Consider the following 19,101-nt stretch of genomic DNA (forward strand, 5'->3'; position numbering starts at 1 on the left):
AGCCAAGAATATGAGCAGCAGTGAGTAAAGCACAGAGCAGAGGGACCCTGATTTTTTTTGAGCAGCAGTAATGGCCTCTTTGCACCGCAAATTCAAGTGACCCTAACCCAGTGGCGTAACTACTAGGGTAGCAGGGGTAGCGGCTGTGACAGGGCCCGGGACATTAGGGGGCCGGCGACAGCTGCTACCGCTGCGTTTTTTTCCTTTTCTTAATAGGCCGTTACCGAATGGAGTTACTCCAGCCCATAATGGGCCCTATTTACTTACCGATCCTGGCAGTGGCCGGGACTGGTAAGTGACACCACAGGACCCACAAACATCATTATACTCAGGGATCTTTACAAAACCCCGAGTATAATGATTGGAGGCCCAGGAGAGGTAAGGGAACATAAAAAAAACTGTTACTTACCTCTCCGGGCAGGCTTCTGTGAGTCTCCCTGACGTCACATGACCGGGATCTGCGTCCTGGGTCATGTGATGTTTCGGACATCATTGAAGATGGCCGACACCACCGAGGACTGCAGCGGAGCCGGAGATAGGTAAGTAGCAGTGTTTTTTATGTTGGTATCCCCTTCGGTCTCAAATTGTTCATGGGCGGTCCACAGTGGGGCATAATAGTGTGTGTAGGGGCCACTATGGGACATAATAGTGAATGCAGGGGCCACCATGGGGCATAATACTGTATACAGGGGACACTATGGGGCATAATAGTGTGTGCAGGGGCCACTATGGGCATAATAGTGTGTACTGGGGCCAGTATGGGGCATAATAGTGTGTGCAGGGGCCACTATAGGCATAATACTGTGTGCAGGGGCCACTATGGGGGCATAATAGTGTGTGCAGGGGCCATTATGGGGCATAATAGAGAGCACAGGAATACGGGGCGGGGGTTGGTTGGGGTCTTCGGCAGTCGGCGGGAAGGGCACGTGTCAATATACTGGGTTCTGGTGGAAGACTGCCTTAAAAAAGAGAGGCAGAAGACATGTCCACCACTGTTACACCTAAACAGGGGAGCATTTGTGACCCCCTATTCTCATGACTGGTGAGTCCCAGATATCAGATACTTATCCTCTGTTTGTGGAACCACTCCTGATGTATTTGTGTTGTCACCTATAACAACCGGTTACATATATTTCTTGCGTCACAAATAATCAGACCCTATCGTACTTTTATTGGAATTATTAGTTCTCGTCTGTAGTATAAATGATTTGTAATTCTGCTTCTTTCAGATGTTCCATGTTGCACGCTCCCAAAGAAGCAAGATGTCTATGTTTCCAGTGCTGAAACGGCCACTACTGATTGTACAATAGGGATTACCGACCTGACATCTTTGCCCAAGTAAGTAATGGAGATCACTGACCTCCACACCACAGGGGGGCATGCCTCTAAATGGTAAGCTTACCAAATGCGTATATTAAAAATATAATATATATTACATGTTGATACTATATTTTCTATATATTATTTCTTTTTTTTAACCTTTTAATCTCCAGCTCTGGTAACATGACAACATTCACAATCGTCGTACAAAGCTGTCAATTAAAAAATCTTGTATTTAGGTAAAATGAAAAGCAGACATCCTGACCCACTGACAAATTACATGAAGAATAAGTGTTTTATGTTGTAATATATCTTCCTTTCTAGACATAATAAGATAGGAGCTTAGGGAAGGGACTGGTATTTGCAATAAAAAATAATGACACTTCTTCATAAATCACTGGTTACTGCTTATTCCGACGGCAGATTTCCTCACTTCTAAAGTTAACTTCAACGTACAGAAATATTGAATTTCACAGAGCGTAAGAACAGAATGCCTGATGACTCTTGGCAAAACATTTTACTTTAATAGACAGTATGGCTGCAGCGCCCACATTTCTGAAGCAGAAAAAACTGGGATGATTTTTTCTGGCCCCAGCTCTATTTGGCTACTAACAACGCCAGCGGATATAACGGCAAGTATCCAGTCCAGGGAATCTTCTGCCAGGTAAATACAATGTTAATATACATTTTCTAGTGAGGAACTGCAATACAAAGTACAAAGTACTGAAAGTTCTATCAAACAGTCATTACTCCCATATATAAAACTGGAAACATTACGAGAAGGAATATGCGGGGCCAGGATTAGAAAAGCATGGTTGCTTTCCAAGGACAGGTGTGCGGCCATGTTTTTCTACTCAAACACAAAACATTTCAAGGGAACCTGTCACCATGTTTGGAGTGCCTAAACCCACAGCATGACCTTGCGCTGCTGGGATTTAGGGCCCCAAACCTTGTAGTCCCAGTCCCTACCGTCACTCAGTTTGGCAGTTTTTAAACTTTTAATCTACCAGAGGTGAGACCCTGGTACGTATATAATGTGCAACTGAAGCTACATTATTTCACTGCACATACACTATGAGTCTGTTACTCATCTTCTGCAAATAAAACTTAATAATATATTAATATTATGTGTGGAGTGGATTGGGACATTAGGCCTTTCGGCCTACACGGTCTGTATGCTAATACCATTGTAATCATGTATCTTTTGCACCATTCATGGGCCTATATGTCTATCATATCTCTGTAGGAGATTTACAACTGTGGCATGTCATTTTCGCTATTATAGCAATACACTTAGTTTTGTTGTGCTACATTTGTTATATATCTACTGCTCTGTATATACTTTTGGGCCTATGACTTTGCTAATTATATCAATTCATCTTTCATGTGCATACTTTCCATCTTTCCCATTCTCACTCCTATTTATTGGGTAACTCAGTTGCCTCCTCCATTTTTCTATATATTTTGTATGTTATATGTTGTATTGTTATATGTGGATTTTATGCAATAAAACCTTTTTTCTACTTTTGCTTAAACTTGTGTACCTGGTGGTTTTCTGTAATTGTTACTAATATTAACCCAAATTCAACCCTACTATGATATTAAAGGTAACACATCATCTATTTTTTTTTTTTTTTTGCTAATTAAAATCAGATACTGAAAAATGTTTTGATTAATTACTTGGTTTTTCTTTTTTTTTATTTTCTGACTATTATTTTCTAATCTTCTATCCTGCATATAATTATGGCAGCGACCACCTTGTCTAAGCAAAGGTTTATAGCATTCATATATATACATTACAACTGTCACTGGAACATACAGACCTGTAGTCTTAGGCCTAGTACACATGTGCACAGAATAGTGCATTTTGGTCCTGATTTTGACGTGGGAAGACCAAAATAAGCTTGCCGCGACTGTCAGTCACAGTTTCCCGCCCTGGAGTAGGCACAAAATGACTAGGCCTAGTCCGGAGGGTGCTGTCTCGCTACCAATCTCCATAGACCACCATTGTGAGGGGGCGGATTAAGATGTGGATTCCGCGCCATAATCCGCTCCCTCGGTGCCCGTGTGAACGAGCCCTTAAGATGACTCACTGATTTCTTTGGGAGAATTACCTGTGCATAGGTCATTATACATGGAGGGTGAGGAACTGAGCCACGACCACCACCTATTGTGAATCGCAGATTCTGTTTTATCTGCATCTATTATTACCATTAACATAATCCTGCCTGTAATGATAAAGTATTGAGATGACTGCCGAGTAGTGATCTCTACAGAGCAGGAAGTCTCAACCTATTATAAAGATCTTCGGCAAACTGCAACATGTAAATTTTTTTCCCTTACATATAGAATGACAAAGACAACATAAGAAACCTCAACAAAGATTCTAATAAATCTAAAGAAGTACATAAAGAAGGGAAAAAAATAAAATGAAAAATGATAAAAAAAAAACATACAATAAATGTAAGGATTTATCTTTAACGCATACCTTCTATCAACAGCTCCTGTCCATGACTTCCCAGCAATGTCCGGGAGAGGAATGGAGCAAAATCAACAAAGATCTCACGTAGAAGAGGAGCCACCTTTTCCAGGGCTCTCTCCAATTTGGCAGTGATACTATAAAGGAAAGGAAGAATGATATAAAGGTAGACACATGAAAAACCCCATATATAATTTCTACATTTACTTATTTTCAGCTATGTAAAGTTTTCATAAGTACAATAATCTAACACCGCTATCTACTCTACGCCGTCAGTAAGACAACAGAATATGACCGTGATATTAGAGGTGGGACAATGCAGGATTTATAAAGAAGAGACCGAGGCAGATGAGCACACATGTATTATACGCATGACTAAACCGCTGATTCTTCATTAGGAGACGGTAATCTGAAGAAAGTGTATGGGATCATGTAAATGAATAATTATCTAATGCCTACATATGTCTTAGTGGTGTAAGTATAGGAGGAGCTCACATGCAAATTCCATTTTAATTATAGTACAAGCTGTTAACAGTAGTCAACACAGACATAAACAAGCATACGGCAAAGGGGTTCCCAGTCTATAGCTGACAAATATAAAAAACGGAAATTGAAAGAAGCCTCACATTTCCCTTCTCCTATTCTTAGGCCTGGTTCACATCTGTGTTCAGTAATCCATTTGGGGAGTCCGCATGGGGATCCCCCCTCATTGACAAGCGGTGTGCAGTGAAAGCACATGGACGCCATAGACTATAATGGGGTCCGTGTGCTTGCGATCTCCGCACGAGTCATGCGGACAGGAAAGTAGTTCATGAAGTACTTTCCTCTCCACATGTTCCATGTTGACACCGCACGGAAAACACACGGACCCCATTATAGTCTATGGGGTCCATGTGCTTTCACTGCACACCGCTTGTCAATGCATTTGGTAGATGTGAACCAGGCCTTAGGCTTAGAATACACTCTAAATAGCTATTGGCTGAAAGCAATCCCCCTCCTGACCCCACAACACCCATGCATGCTGGAACTGGCAGGGGTGCATGTGTTCTGCATGGGAAGAAGGAAGAAAGACACCTCTAAGAAAAAGAAAAAGCACAGTGCACACAATCAAACATGTAGGAAACCTACCTCATGTTTTCAGCAGAGTCCTCAGGCATGGGAGCCACAGTCTGCACTGCTGGTAGGTTTTTGCTGGTAGCACCATTTACGAAACTGGATGATGAAGATGAGGAGGATGAAGCTGAATCCACAGCACCTGTTTCACAGACAAAACCTTAACATGTGAAATTTACAGATAGGGTGTATAATAATAACTTGCAGCAAAGCACTGCCAAGGTCCATGGTGGGACCTTATCCTAGACTGAGATGGTAGTGTTGGGTCTTGCTAATGTATGGTGTAGTTGACTATATAAAAAACTTCCCAAACAAAACCTGCTTTAGCTGAGAACTCTATCTATCTATCTATCTATCTATCTATCTATCTATCTATCTATCTATCTATCTATCTCTATAATATATAATTACAGATATGGCAGTATTAACTCAAACTTCTGCAATTGGATAAATTGCCAAAGCGAGATATCTTCTCAAAGAAGACAACAAAAAAACAATGAAAAATCAGTGGAAAAACATTTTTGCAATGACTCTTCATTGTTTTTTTTTGTTGTCTTCCATGATGAGATATCTCGCTGCAATAGTTCACGTTAACTCTACTCTATACCTGTTTATATAACAGGCACAAATCTGCTCTCTTACTAGCCAAATCAGGGTCAGGGGATAATCATACACATTAGGGAGAGTGTGTGCCTACATAGGCAGTACGGAGACTTACAAGTCATTCCTGCTCCGCTAGGGATTCTGGGTAAAAAAATATGCAAATCTATTCTCCAGGATGTAATTAGGAGAACAGTGCACTCTGTATGCCGCCCTCTAGAGGGCAGCCTCCTTAACATCATGCATGACTCAGTTAATAAGCCTACTAACATGATTCGGATTTAATTGTCAAATTAGTATTTTTATTCCAAAAGGAACAGATTCCCAGCTATGGACAGCGCTGTTTCGGTCTTAAAAAAACCCCAAAAAAAACCCCATAGGGTCTGGTGTATTTATGAGGAGTGTGAGATCCTACATCCTCCTCATAGTGATGGAACAGCTGCTGCGTATACAGATAAACAGCAGCCAGATTCCACTCACCATTAGCGGTTGTTCACATGACGTAATTTAACCTGGATTCCCGCTTCAAAATCAGCTCTGAATTCCGCCTGAAGTCAGCCTCCATTCATTTCAATGGGACTCAGAGGCTGATATTCCTCTAGTGGAATAATAAGCATCTGTCTGCCTCATAGGCCGTAATGCAAAATTTGTAACAGGACCCCCTTCTATCGTTACACCCCTATGGGTTCTCATACATTTCACAAGAAGAAAAAGAGCTTTCAGCTGCTTTAGGAGCTAGTCTCTTCCAAAACCTCTTTGAAATGCCCTAACATTTCTTGGTACTATACAAAGGTATATAATTCTACACCAATAAACATTAGCGGAGCCAACAAAATGGCCGCCTCCAGCCTGTAGTAGTGGCAGTCTGTGGTTACTAGAGCAGAACAGAGCTGCGCTGGACATGAAAGCATCTCATAGTATATAGCAGAACACAGTAGCACATGTCATTTGGCATTGTGTAGTGGTACAGAACAGGACAGTGAAGGACACATGGAGTGTATGAGCAGCACGCAGTAGCACAAGACATAACAGGACAAGACATGATATCATACAACAGCCAAGACAACACAAGGGCAGAGGAAGCTATAGTCAGGCCCCAAGTTACACCAGAAATACCCCAGAGCGCAAGAGGCCTTGTGGTAACCAATCAGAGTGCAGCTGCCATTTGCTAAAGGGCTAAGACAATATGAAACAAGGCTTCTGATTGGTTGCTGCAGATAACAAGGGCTCTTGCTCTGAGACAGGCCCAGTGCTTGGGCTTCCTAGATAGGCAATAATTCCTAAACCTGACATGTATGTCATTATACTTTAGATTGGCATTGCATGAAGGTCTAGACACAATGGGAGCACATTCACATGCAAGCTACACAACAGCACCTCAGGGTACAAGACTTACATTACCAACACCACATTATTGATGGCAGGTGAAATGAAGGAACAAATACCTGTTGTATTGATCATACTTTTGGGTGTTGCTCCAGTAGCAGCGAATATATTTGGTGTTGTGCTGGGGGTGAGACTACCACCGCTGGCAGAACCCACTGTGTTCACAGCTAAACTGCCGGGTGGGGGTTTCTTCACTGGTACAACTACACTTCTGTGAGGGCAGAATATGGAGAAAACACATGAGCCGAGAACAGGATATCCAGATCGGTGTAGATTGTACATCAGGCATCACAATACAATGTATAAGATAAGAACTTCATCAGATACAGGGACTAACATTATCCTTAGGATACTGAGACAGCGTGGACCTCCATAATACCATACCGCGAGTCATGCTGCTCAAATTACGCTGGGTTCACACCAGCGCCCGATCTACGTTTTCAGGTTTCCGTCTTCTGCCAACAGAAGACAGAAACCTGGCAGACCGTGTCTGGCCGTGAGCGCCTGTGAGTGTTTCGTGCTCTCATCGGCGAAACCGTTTGTTTTTTTAAATGCCATGTCCAACTTTGTGTCCGGTTAAAAAACAGTTTCGCCGCGGAGAGCACAAAACGCTCACCGGTGCTTATGGCCGGTCACTTTCCAAACCCATTCAAATAACTGAAGGTTTCTGTTTCCTGTCCAGTTTCGGGCAGGAAACGGAAACCTCCAAAACAGAGACAGATGTGAATGAGCCCTTATAGTGCCGGGTGTAGGTACTACGGCATTGCCACATAGATTTCAATGAAAGTACCTACAGTGCTGTGTAACACATTTTATAATACATATTACGGGATTATTTATATTTATTTTATAATTTTTTAGTAACTCCAACTTTTAAATTGGTTAAACTGCTGCAGCGTAATATCTTATCACAGATGACAACCCCCCCAAAAAAACCATGAAAAATAAAGAAAAATTAGCAGTTTAACCAATTGCAGTTTGGGTTAACTCTACTACAACTATATATATACAGTCCTATGAAAAAGTTTGGGCACCCCTATTAATCTTAATAATTTTTAGTTCTAAATATTTTGGTATTTGCAACAGTCATTTCAGTTTGATATATCTAATAACTGATGGACACAGTAATATTTCAGGATTGAAATGAGGTTTATTGTACTAACAGAAAATGCGCAATATGCATTAAACCAAAATTTGACCGGTGCAAAAGTATGGGCACCTCAACAGAAAAGTGACATTAATATTTAGTAGATCCTCCTTTTGCAAAGATAACAGCCTCTAGTCGCTTCCTGTAGCTTTTAATCAGTTCCTGGATCCTGGATAAAGGTATTTTGGACAAACAATTCAAGTTCAGTTAAGTTAGATGGTCGCCGAGCATGGACAGCCCGCTTCAAATCATCCCACAGATATTCAATGATATTCAGGTCTGGGGACTGGGATGGCCATTCCAGAACATTGTAATTGTTCCTCTGCATGAATGCCTGAGGATTTGGAGCGGTGTTTTGGATCATTGTCTTGCTGAAATATCCATCCCCGGCGTAACTTCAACTTCGTCACTGATTCTTGAACATTATTCTCAAGAATCTGCTGATACTGAGTGGAATCCATGCGACTCTCAACTTTAACAAGATTCCCGATGCTGTTAAATATTATATATTTACAATATTCTCTAGCAGACATGGGGTTAACACTCTACTGACATCATAGTCTTATATTCTTGGAACATGGGTGCGGTTAGAGTACACTATTTTAGAAATCTCCTTACATAGCTACAAGATGGAAGGTAACACCCACTCTCATGAATATAAATGAGTAAGAAATACACATGTCTGGGTCTGTCTTTGGAAAGACCAGGGGAAGACCAGGAGGTCTGTCTTTGGGAACACCAGGGTGGGTGGTCCAGGCAGATGGACATCCATGGACGTCGTAACCAGCCCAAGTCCACCAACCAGATGACAAGCATGAACCAAGCTGTAACTACAAGATATCCAGATGATTTAACTTCTCTGAAGATGTAAGCTATTGACAATTGACTGATATTTGTGTTATTTGGACATTTTCCCTGTTCCTGTGTTTTCCTTCAAGATATTAATAAACCTCTACACTGATTTATAACAAGCTGACTTCTTCCTATCGTGGACAAGGCCAGGTCCGGATATTTAACAGTGGACACAAGTCTCACCGGCAAATACAAGATATTTAACAGTGGCGAGCCAGCACGGTTGGTTTTTTTCCTGTTTTTCTCGTTCCGTTCACTTGCAATTAAGGGGGAAGAGAGGAGTATTTTGCAAGTTGTATGAATTGCAAGATTCAGGAAGACTTCGAAAAGAAACCTATATTGGTGAGATACAGATGACTGTTGTACGTGTGTTATATGATACGGAAGCCTGTGTGAGGAAAGCCTGTGAGGAAATACAGAAGGACCACAAGTGCCAGACATACTGAGACGTTCTGATGACAGGGACCAACTGTTCCAAGGACAAGCTAAAAGTGAAGCTTTCTACAGTGGTGAGTAAAGATTTTACTTTTAAAGTATGGAAAAATTTGAGTCATTGTCTAAAAAGTGTAACGTTGAGTTTAAAATTGTGTCTAGTGACAATTTAGCGAGTATATGGCAAGATTTGTATACACAATGTGAGCAGGCAAATTCTAAGATTGAAAATAGAATTTGTTCTACAAAAGAGAAGCAGGTATTTAGGAATATTGCTTCTTTGGTAAAGATTTTTAATGATGTGGTAACAGAGAATAAATTAAGTAATAGTATGCATAAATCTGTTCAGACAGATAATGAGAAATCTCAATATGTTGACAAAGAGCACCATGTGGCAGTAATGGCCATAGATGGTGAGGAACAAATGATACAAGAAACTAAATTGAAATTAAAATCTCAGGAATATTTGATCAATCTGAGTAAAGCCATTCCCACATATGATGTAAAGATCCATGTGTGTAGAAACTCAGAAATTTTTGAAAGCCATGCAGAGAAGTTTGATCTATCAAATGAACAAAGAAACAAATTGTTTAAATTATGGCTTCCTATTGATTTTACAGAACGTTTATCTGCAAAAATGTCTTATGATAATGAGTCAGATGAATGGTTAAAAGACAGTGATGTGGAGAGATTAAAGAAACTAATCTGGTGCACTAGAGGTGACAGCATGCCAACACCTGACATACTGAATGAGATAAAGATTGGCAGGAAAGAATGTACATATGCATTCATGTCTAAATTTGAGAGAACATACAAAACTGTCATTCCAAAGGTGAACTCTTCATCTATGGTGAAAAGTTTTGTTAAAAAGTTCAAATTCTTGGATGCAGTCACCCTTGCCAGTGCCTCAGATAAGAAGACTTTATTTGAAGCTGCTAGTTTATTGGACGTGGCCAGAACACATGAGAGACAAATGGCAAATGCAAACCAAGTATGTCCAAAGCAAAAAGCAAAGCCTATTAAAAGGCATCTGTCAAATCCGGTTATAGTGTCCCCTATTTATAGGAGGAAAGGTATTGGCCAAAGTGACAAAATCTATGAGAAACGTAGGAAATTACATGTTGCATATAAACCATATGCCATGCAAGAAAATCCACAAATTGAAATTCCATTATTAACTGAAATTAAAGAATTGCAGCCAGCCAAATCTATTGAGTATCTGCAAAAGAATGTATCTGGGAATGTACCAGTTGTCTCCAAAATGTCAGATCTTCCCAGTAACCAAGAGGAATTTGAGCTACCTAATATTTTTAGGAAAAGGGCAAGCTTGGCATTCTCTAATGACCTGGTGGAGTTATTGTGGGATGTGATTGACAGGAAGGTCAGGGGTCGAGTTTAAAAGTATCTCTGAAGGAATGACTGTATTATTTACTTACGTACTATTTGGCTATGTAAAGAGAAATCCCTTTTATATGAGGAGAAGTCCAATGATCAGGTATAACCCACATGATTATGCGATAATGTTTGTAAAATAATCCTAATTATGCTATTGTGAATAATACTATGGATCATAATCATAATATACACACACACAGGAGGAGAGTCTGATGTGTGGTGACAGATTTTTGTCATAGTCCACTCTCTGGATGCAGAGAGAGGAGGAACATGTTATATACAATATATGAATATATGACATGTATATGAATATATGTACAATATATGAATATGATCAAATAGTATTAGGAATCCATAAAGTTATTAAACTTTCCATTGGTTAAAATCAATATTGAATTAATTTGGTTTTTGCTAAAGTTTATCTATTTTTCAGATCAGAAATGTCATATATGGAAAAATGGATCAGTTCAATCAGTGATGTCCGTTCATTCATCATTCTTTCCTTCTAGCTAAAAGAATGCATGGAGTGTCTAACGATTAATGAGTAAACAAATTAACATGGTGTGACTAATAACAATGCATGATAAAGTGATAGAAGTTCTAACTTACCTCAAGCATGTTTTTCAATAGTTTCATGTAAAGTCCATGTTTTTAGGATTTTCAAGTTATAATCCATTTTGTTTAAAGGCATGCAACTAGGCATGGAGCTCTTACTGTGAATTAAGTGTTCGTTCATGTGGTCAGTTGATTGACAGCAACACATTGTGACCTGTGACCCTGATGGGCTGGTCAGTATAAGTGTTAAGTGTTATGTGTCGAGTCGACTGGTGTATACAACAGATCTGTGACATCACAAATAGGCCTAAGAAAATCAGGATGCATCCAACAAGGAGAAAAAGAAAATATATCCAACAAAGAGATGTCTATTTTCTATTTTCTTTTTCTATTTCTTTTTCTATTTCTTTCTATTTTTTATCTTATATGATCCTCTATATTAAATTGGGTAATGAGCAAATATATGAGAAATCCATCAAAAGGAATTTCAGGTTTATACCTACAGGAAAACCAAGTGTTCAAGTCACATGAGCTGAGGAAAAGGTGACAGATGCAGTAGGGTGAAGGTTATTTTAGTTTGTGAATATTTTGTAGCAAAAGAAGAAGCTTTTGACTAAGATATAGATAGCTCTTCAATATATTTGTTCAAACCTGACAAATAATAAAGGTTTATTGGGGTAATTGGATCATGGGATAATAAATATATTAGTTATGGCAGAAAATCTAGTTAGTTATAGCCAGTATTGATTTATTGTATTATTATTCATTATGTATTCTTACATGTACACACACACTTGCATACACTTACACACATCAACATCTACAAACATTGGGAATACAAACATTGGGAAAACAAACATTGGGAAAACATAAGTGTCTTATATGCAAATGAGATAAGCTAATCATCTTCATGAAGGGAGAGGTATCACAATCTCATCAAAGGATGGGATATCAAGCGAGATAGTCTCTGGTTTATTCTTTACACTTCTGATTATAGGATGTGACATATTTTGAAAAGTTTATGTTTATATACTTATTTCATATATATGGTGTTCACATACAGCCAGTACACAAGAATATATACAGTTAAGTTAAGACAGAGTCAAGTGAGTTAAGTCTTGTCTCTATTCTTGGTATTGGAGGTATCTGAAAGGTTAAAAAGGTCACAGGAGTCTGTGAAGAGACGAGGTGTTAAGAGGAAACTTTAGGCACATACGTTTTTATGAATAAAGGTTAATATTGTGTCTCAGATAAAGAACACAATGATATTTAATAAATGAATGTTTAAAATAAAATTATTTCTTATTAAAAAGGAAAATAAAGTGACTAAAATGTATGATTAAGTATGATAACACATTCATATAGGAACATATGTTTAGTATAATTGGTGATAAGTTCTAACTAAAGAATAAATATTGTGATTGTCTATAGAATGGTAATTAATAATGAGATCACATTATATTTCAAAGTCATGTTGCAATTTGTCATCACAAGTAAAGTACACATATATATTCATACATATAGATATAAAGATATATGTTGATATATGATGTTTATATAGATTATTGTATCCAAAGTACTATTATCTGATAGTTTGATAAATGTATTGAATATCAATATTTTATAAGTCAAATATAAATAGTGATACAATATAAAGAGAAGTATGATATATAAATGAGTGGTATGGTACACTGTGATATTATAGTTTAGTTAATTGCCTAGTTTGGCTTAGCTATTAGGGAAAGAAAACTTTTCTTCAATCAAGTCCAAGATTATGAGAAAGTTTGATATCAAATGTTAATAAAAAGACTTTAACAGTTACAAGAAGAAGATGTGCGGGAAAAGACAAAATCTGAAGGTATGATGCTATATGCTTAAGCTTATGCCAAGGACTGTGTTTAAAAACTATTACTGGAGTTTGGAACCTTTGATCAGCGGATGATTGGACAGATATAAAGACGTCCTCATCAATGTTTGGTGGAATCCTCTCTATTTCAAGACTTCAAGTTGTTTGGTGAGCAAAAGGGTTGTGAATGATAAAACCCGAATACAGATATTGTGTATCCAAGAGACTGAGATTCCAGGACTGAACCTTACTGACAAGCAGCAGGGATGATGTCAGAATTCACACTTGCCTTGCTTTTGCAGTATTGCTCCAGAAGTGTCACATGATTGTACAGTGACAGGAGGTCAAGGTAATTACAGAAGGAAACCCTTCTACAGTCTATGTCTTGGTGAAGTGAAACATAACATATGGACTTTGCTGTTATATCAATATCTTCATAATATGAACTTTAATGGACAATGTTATAATATCTGCACAACACGGAGGAAATCTAAAGGACTTTAAGTCAAGAACTACATTTGTGGTAATAAGCCTTCTATTATGACGGAAGAAGAGATGACCAGAAGACCAGACGATGAAAGAAGAGCCTTCATCAGGTGTAGGTTAGATAGTGGATCAAATTGTTTCCATCTTTGATCACAGTTTACCATAACATACCATAACATTTATGACAAAATTTATTGCAAATTGATGAAATTATTGTTATATGGACAATTAATGAAAATTAAGTTCCAGTATTCAGCAAAGAAGAAAGAAGATATAATCTAATTGTATGAATATTGTTGTATAGTATATCTTGAGAGTTCAAACAGATATTTCACTCTCAAAAGGGGGAAATGTTAAATATTATATATTTACAATATTCTCTAGCAGACATGGGGTTAACACTCTACTGACATCATAGTCTTATATTCTTGGAACATGGGTGCGGTTAGAGTACACTATTTTAGAAATCTCCTTACATAGCTACAAGATGGAAGGTAACACCCACTCTCATGAATATAAATGAGTAAGAAATACACATGTCTGGGTCTGTCTTTGGAAAGACCAGGGGAAGACCAGGAGGTCTGTCTTTGGGAACACCAGGGTGGGTGGTCCAGGCAGATGGACATCCATGGACGTCGTAACCAGCCCAAGTCCACCAACCAGATGACAAGCATGAACCAAGCTGTAACTACAAGATATCCAGATGATTTAACTTCTCTGAAGATGTAAGCTATTGACAATTGACTGATATTTGTGTTATTTGGACATTTTCCCTGTTCCTGTGTTTTCCTTCAAGATATTAATAAACCTCTACACTGATTTATAACAAGCTGACTTCTTCCTATCGTGGACAAGGCCAGGTCCGGATATTTAACAGTGGACACAAGTCTCACCGGCAAATACAAGATATTTAACAGATGCCGGCATTGGCCACACAGCCCCAAAGCATGATGGAACCTCATGGAAAATTTTACAGTGGGTAGCATGTGTTTTTCTTGGAATGCTGTTTCTTTTTGGACGCCATGCATAACGCCTTTTTTTATAACCAAACAACTCAATTTTTGTTTCCAAAATGAAGCTGCCTTGTCCAAATGTGCTTTTTCATACCTCAGGCAACTCTATTTGTGGCGTACGTGCAGAAATGGCTTCTTTCTCATCACTCTCCCATACAGCTTCTATTTGTGCAAAGTGCGCTGTATAGTTGACCGATGCACAGTGACACCATCTGCAGCAAGATGATGCTGCAGCTCTTTGGAGGTGGTCTGTGGATTGTCCTTGACTGTTCTCACTATTCTTCTTCTCTGCCTTTCTGATATTTTTCTTGGTCTGCCACTTCTGGGCTTAACAAGAACTGTCCCTGTGGTCTTCCATTTCCTTACTATGTTCCTCACAGTGGAAACTGACAGGTTAAATCTCTGAGACAACGTTTTGTATCCTTCCCCTGAACAACTATGTTGAACAATCTTTGTTTTCAGATCATTTGAGAGCGGGCTGTCCATGCTCGGTGACCATCAAACTTAACTGAACTTGAATTGTTTTGTAGAAAGAAATGGTCCAAAATACCTTCATCCAGGATCCAGGAACTGATTAAAAGCTACAGGAAGCGACTAGAGGCTGTTATCTTTGCAAAAGGAGGATGTACTAAATATTAATGTCACTTTTCTGTTGAGGTGCCCATATTTTTGCACCGGTCAAATTTTGGTTTAATGCATATTGCGCATTTTCTGTTAGTACAATAAACCTCATTTCAATCCTGAAATATTACTGTGTCCATCAGTTATTAGATATATCAAACTGAAATGGCTGTTGCAAACACCAAAATATTTAGCACTAAAAATGATTAAGAATAGGGGTGCCCAAACTTTTTCATAGGACTGTATATATATATATATATATATATATATATATATATATATATATATATATATATATATGGTATAGACATACACACACAACTTCATATTGTGCACCCACACAAGTGGATTTATCCAAACGAAATGATCCCTGATTCAAGGACATACTTTTTCCCACAAAAAATGTATAAAACAAAACCCGAGAGGACCCTCAGTCCTCAGGCCCCGGTAGTCCACACATGTAACTGGCCGTCCTCCCACACCGATGAGGCAGTAGGATAGATATATTGGTCATTAATTACACAACGCTGTAGTCTAGGCGCTCCGGTGTAGCGGCCGCCTGAAAGGCCGCACCGAGGTCCCAGAGTTTGAAGGATAATTTTTGATGTTGTCACTCTCAATCGACTGAATGGCTGACAGACAATCAAACCCGTCTGGCAAGCTGGCAGCTCATTTTGCTGGCAGGTGGCAAACAATTAGACACACCAATTTGTGCCTCCTGATGACATTAAAGCATGAAACTAAGTTGTATGCAGGTCCTAGTGATTTGTGTGAAAGCATTTCAAAAATAATACTCTTTGCCGTGGCAACTCATTTCAGACTGCCACCTCCCATTATGGCTTTGAGCGGTGAAGACGACAGGCTTCAGTTAGGAGTGGAGCAAGGCCGCTTCTGTTCAATCCGTCATCAGCGCCCCCCGAGACCTCTATCCCCTCCTTTCATCAATATCACCTCATCATTTACATTCGATAGTTCTTGAGCTGCTGCATATATTACAAACACTGAAGCGCCTTTTGTTGAAGCGTATTAGCCTACTTTGTATCTCGATGTTGTCATTTTACAGAGTCCCTCGCTTGTGAACAATAATGGGCCTAACAAGAGCATGATGGCTTTTCTGCAGGGCTCATTCTGCCTCTTCTCACTAAGACCTGAGCTCAGACATACAACAGGCCTGGAGAACCGTACACAGCTACATTTACCATATAGGACACAATCACATAAGGATGGGAGGTATGGCAAATATCAAAGAAAAAGGTTAAAAATAGTGTCAAATATCTATAATAAAACTCTACACCACTATAATACATGGCAAAGAGAACTGCTCTAAGCTTTATACAGATATTTAGAGAATATCCCAAATGTCTTAAAGAGATTTTCCCATGAATGGAACTATATGTATTTGTAGGCAATGAAAAAGTTAAACATTTTTGACAATTTTTGCCGGTTGACGTTTTACAGATTATCTCTAACCATCTTAGTATTGATAGTCTTTTGTCTTGATCAGTTGCCAATGGATATGACTATGAATGCAGAAACTTTCTATGGTCTGGGACGTGGCAGAACCCCAGCCATGATGACCTTACCATGTACAGGTTATCAGTCAGGGACACTACATGTATGAGTAGGTAACCCGGACACAATACAGACATCATGGCTGGGTTTCAGACCATAGAAAGTTCTTGCATTCATGTATCGCACCCATTGGCAAATGATCAGGACAAAATATGTCACATGGAGAAAAAAATCGGAGGTCCAGCAACCACTTAAAAAATGAAAACTTTTATTGCGTCCAAGTTAAAAAACATGTACACTGGGCAGAGGGCACTCCCTGTCCCGATCGTGAAGCAAATAAGTTGGTGTCGCCCTCTGCCCAGTGTACATGTTTTTTAACTTGGACGCAATAAAAGTTCTCATTTTTTAAGTGGTAGCTGGACCTCTGATTTTTTCTCAATGTGAAGTACTCCGAGCCGACGGAGTTTGGCTTGTCCGTGCACCCGGCATATCTCTCCAGAACCGTGAGTTTGTTTGAATATGGAACATATATATATCGAATTTTGATACCAGAGTATTTTTTGAGTCTCTGTTTGGGCTGTGTTATTCCCTTTGCCCTTTCCCTGGTTTCCCCTTTTTGACTTAGCAAAATATGTTACTACTAAGATGGTTAGAGAAAATCTTTAAAACTCTGCAACTTTCAGCATTAATTTAGATCAGTATTAGAAAGACACTCCAGGGACAAATACCGTGTTTCCCCGAAAATAAGACATCCCCCGAAAGTAAGGCATAGGGGAGGTTTTGTTAAATTGCCTAATATAAGGCACCCCCCGAAAATAACGCATCCACCAAAAAACACTGCAGCTGGCAGAACACTGTGCACAATGTTCCGTGTGCACAGGAAAGCCGGCTGCTGCCTCTGCTGTGATACCACTGTTCCTGCTGCTGCTGTGGGATGAGCTGGGAAAGCATCATATGCTGCGGGGAGTCCACTCTCCCAGCTCAATCCACAGCAGCCGGAACAGTGGTATCACAGCAGAGGCAGCAGCCGGCTTTCCTGTGCCACGGAGCACGGCGTTCAGCCGGCTGCAATGCCCACTAAGTGAGGCTCTCCAGCGCAACCGCCGGAAGCCTCGCTAATCTCTGCTAAGCCCCGCCAACCACTTCCACCACCAACAGCAGCACCAGCGCTGCTATGAAGATGGGGAAGCTAAGTAGCATACCTCCCCCCCTTCACCTCCTGGACCACCTACAACCGACAGTCATGCCAGCGCTCCACTAAGGAAACGCCGGCATGACTGCCGATTGTCCCCCGCTCCAGCCGCTGCATAAGACATCTCCCGAAAATAAGACAGGTCATATATTTTGGAAGAGAATTTAATATAAGACACTGTATTATTTTTGGGGAAACACAGTATATTCCCCCCCCCCTCCCCCCTTTAAAATGAGTCTCATAGACTTGCATAGATAAAGAGACTTCCGGCCCACAGAGCTGATGCAGGTAAAGTGACTGAAGGGAGTAGAAGTGTAAACCACAGAAAGGTCGAATGAAATAAATAGGGGCAAAATTCTAACTAAAAGGAGGTGCAGCAAAAATGAAAATCTGGGGCAAAATATAACATTTTTTTTCCCCCAAAGTCTTTTTAATGTTAAATGAATCTATGGCCTACAATTATTTTTACCTACATTTTATTAATTTTGAGTTCATTGGCCATCTTTGGTGGAAACATTTGGGGACCTGAATGAGAGCCGGACCACTACACATGGACACCCGCGGACCCCATTGACTGAAGCAGCAAAGAGAAAAGTGAACAGTGAACTTAGCTGTAGCATGTGGTGGCTCTAATGTGAGTCCATACCCATAGAATAGTTTATAAGCCCAACCAGGATGAGACTACATCTCAGATCACTAAATCATCCTAAAAACTCTTGGTTTGTGAGCATGTAACACCCAGCTATCTGTAGTAATGGAGAGAAGGATGGAAAATGATCAGTGACAACTACTGTAAATTTTTGGGAGCTTTGGTGCCAGATCTTTGATCTTCTGATGCGAACAGTACTCGCTCATCTCTAGTAGATAACATAGTACATAACATTAGGTTGGATACATACACCATTTCATCAAGTCCAACCTATAAATCTACCTAGTTCATCCAGAGGAAGGCAAAAAAAAAAACAAAAAAAAAAAAACGCTCCAAAACAATGAAATGGATGCCAATTGCCCCAGCAGAGCAAAGAAAAGAAAAAAAAATCCTTCACAATTCCAAATATGTCAACTGGACCAATTCTACAGATCATTCTATTCCAAAAAAATGTATGCTCCTATAACCTATCATTTTTGTTTTATTTTTTTTTTTGCAAAATC

General features: G+C 39.5%; 1 protein-coding gene across 6 annotated transcripts in view; it reads right to left on the bottom strand.

The window, feature by feature from the left end:
• Positions 1-19,101, bottom strand: part of NBEA (neurobeachin) — a 561,077-nt gene that overhangs the window by 258,514 nt on the left and 283,462 nt on the right. For 5 of the 6 annotated variants that reach the window (XM_075265947.1, XM_075265948.1, XM_075265946.1 and 2 more), the window contains 3 exons: positions 6,958-7,109; positions 4,928-5,054; positions 3,809-3,936 (listed from right to left, as the gene is read on the bottom strand). In XM_075265947.1, the coding sequence (XP_075122048.1) occupies positions 3,809-3,936; positions 4,928-5,054; positions 6,958-7,109 (407 nt within the window). The remainder of the gene's footprint in view (positions 1-3,808; positions 3,937-4,927; positions 5,055-6,957; positions 7,110-19,101) is intronic. The other variant, XM_075265945.1, reaches the window with a different exon arrangement.

Source organism: Leptodactylus fuscus, chromosome 2 (genome assembly GCF_031893055.1).
Source record: "Leptodactylus fuscus isolate aLepFus1 chromosome 2, aLepFus1.hap2, whole genome shotgun sequence".
Lineage (NCBI taxonomy): Eukaryota > Metazoa > Chordata > Amphibia > Anura > Leptodactylidae > Leptodactylus > Leptodactylus fuscus.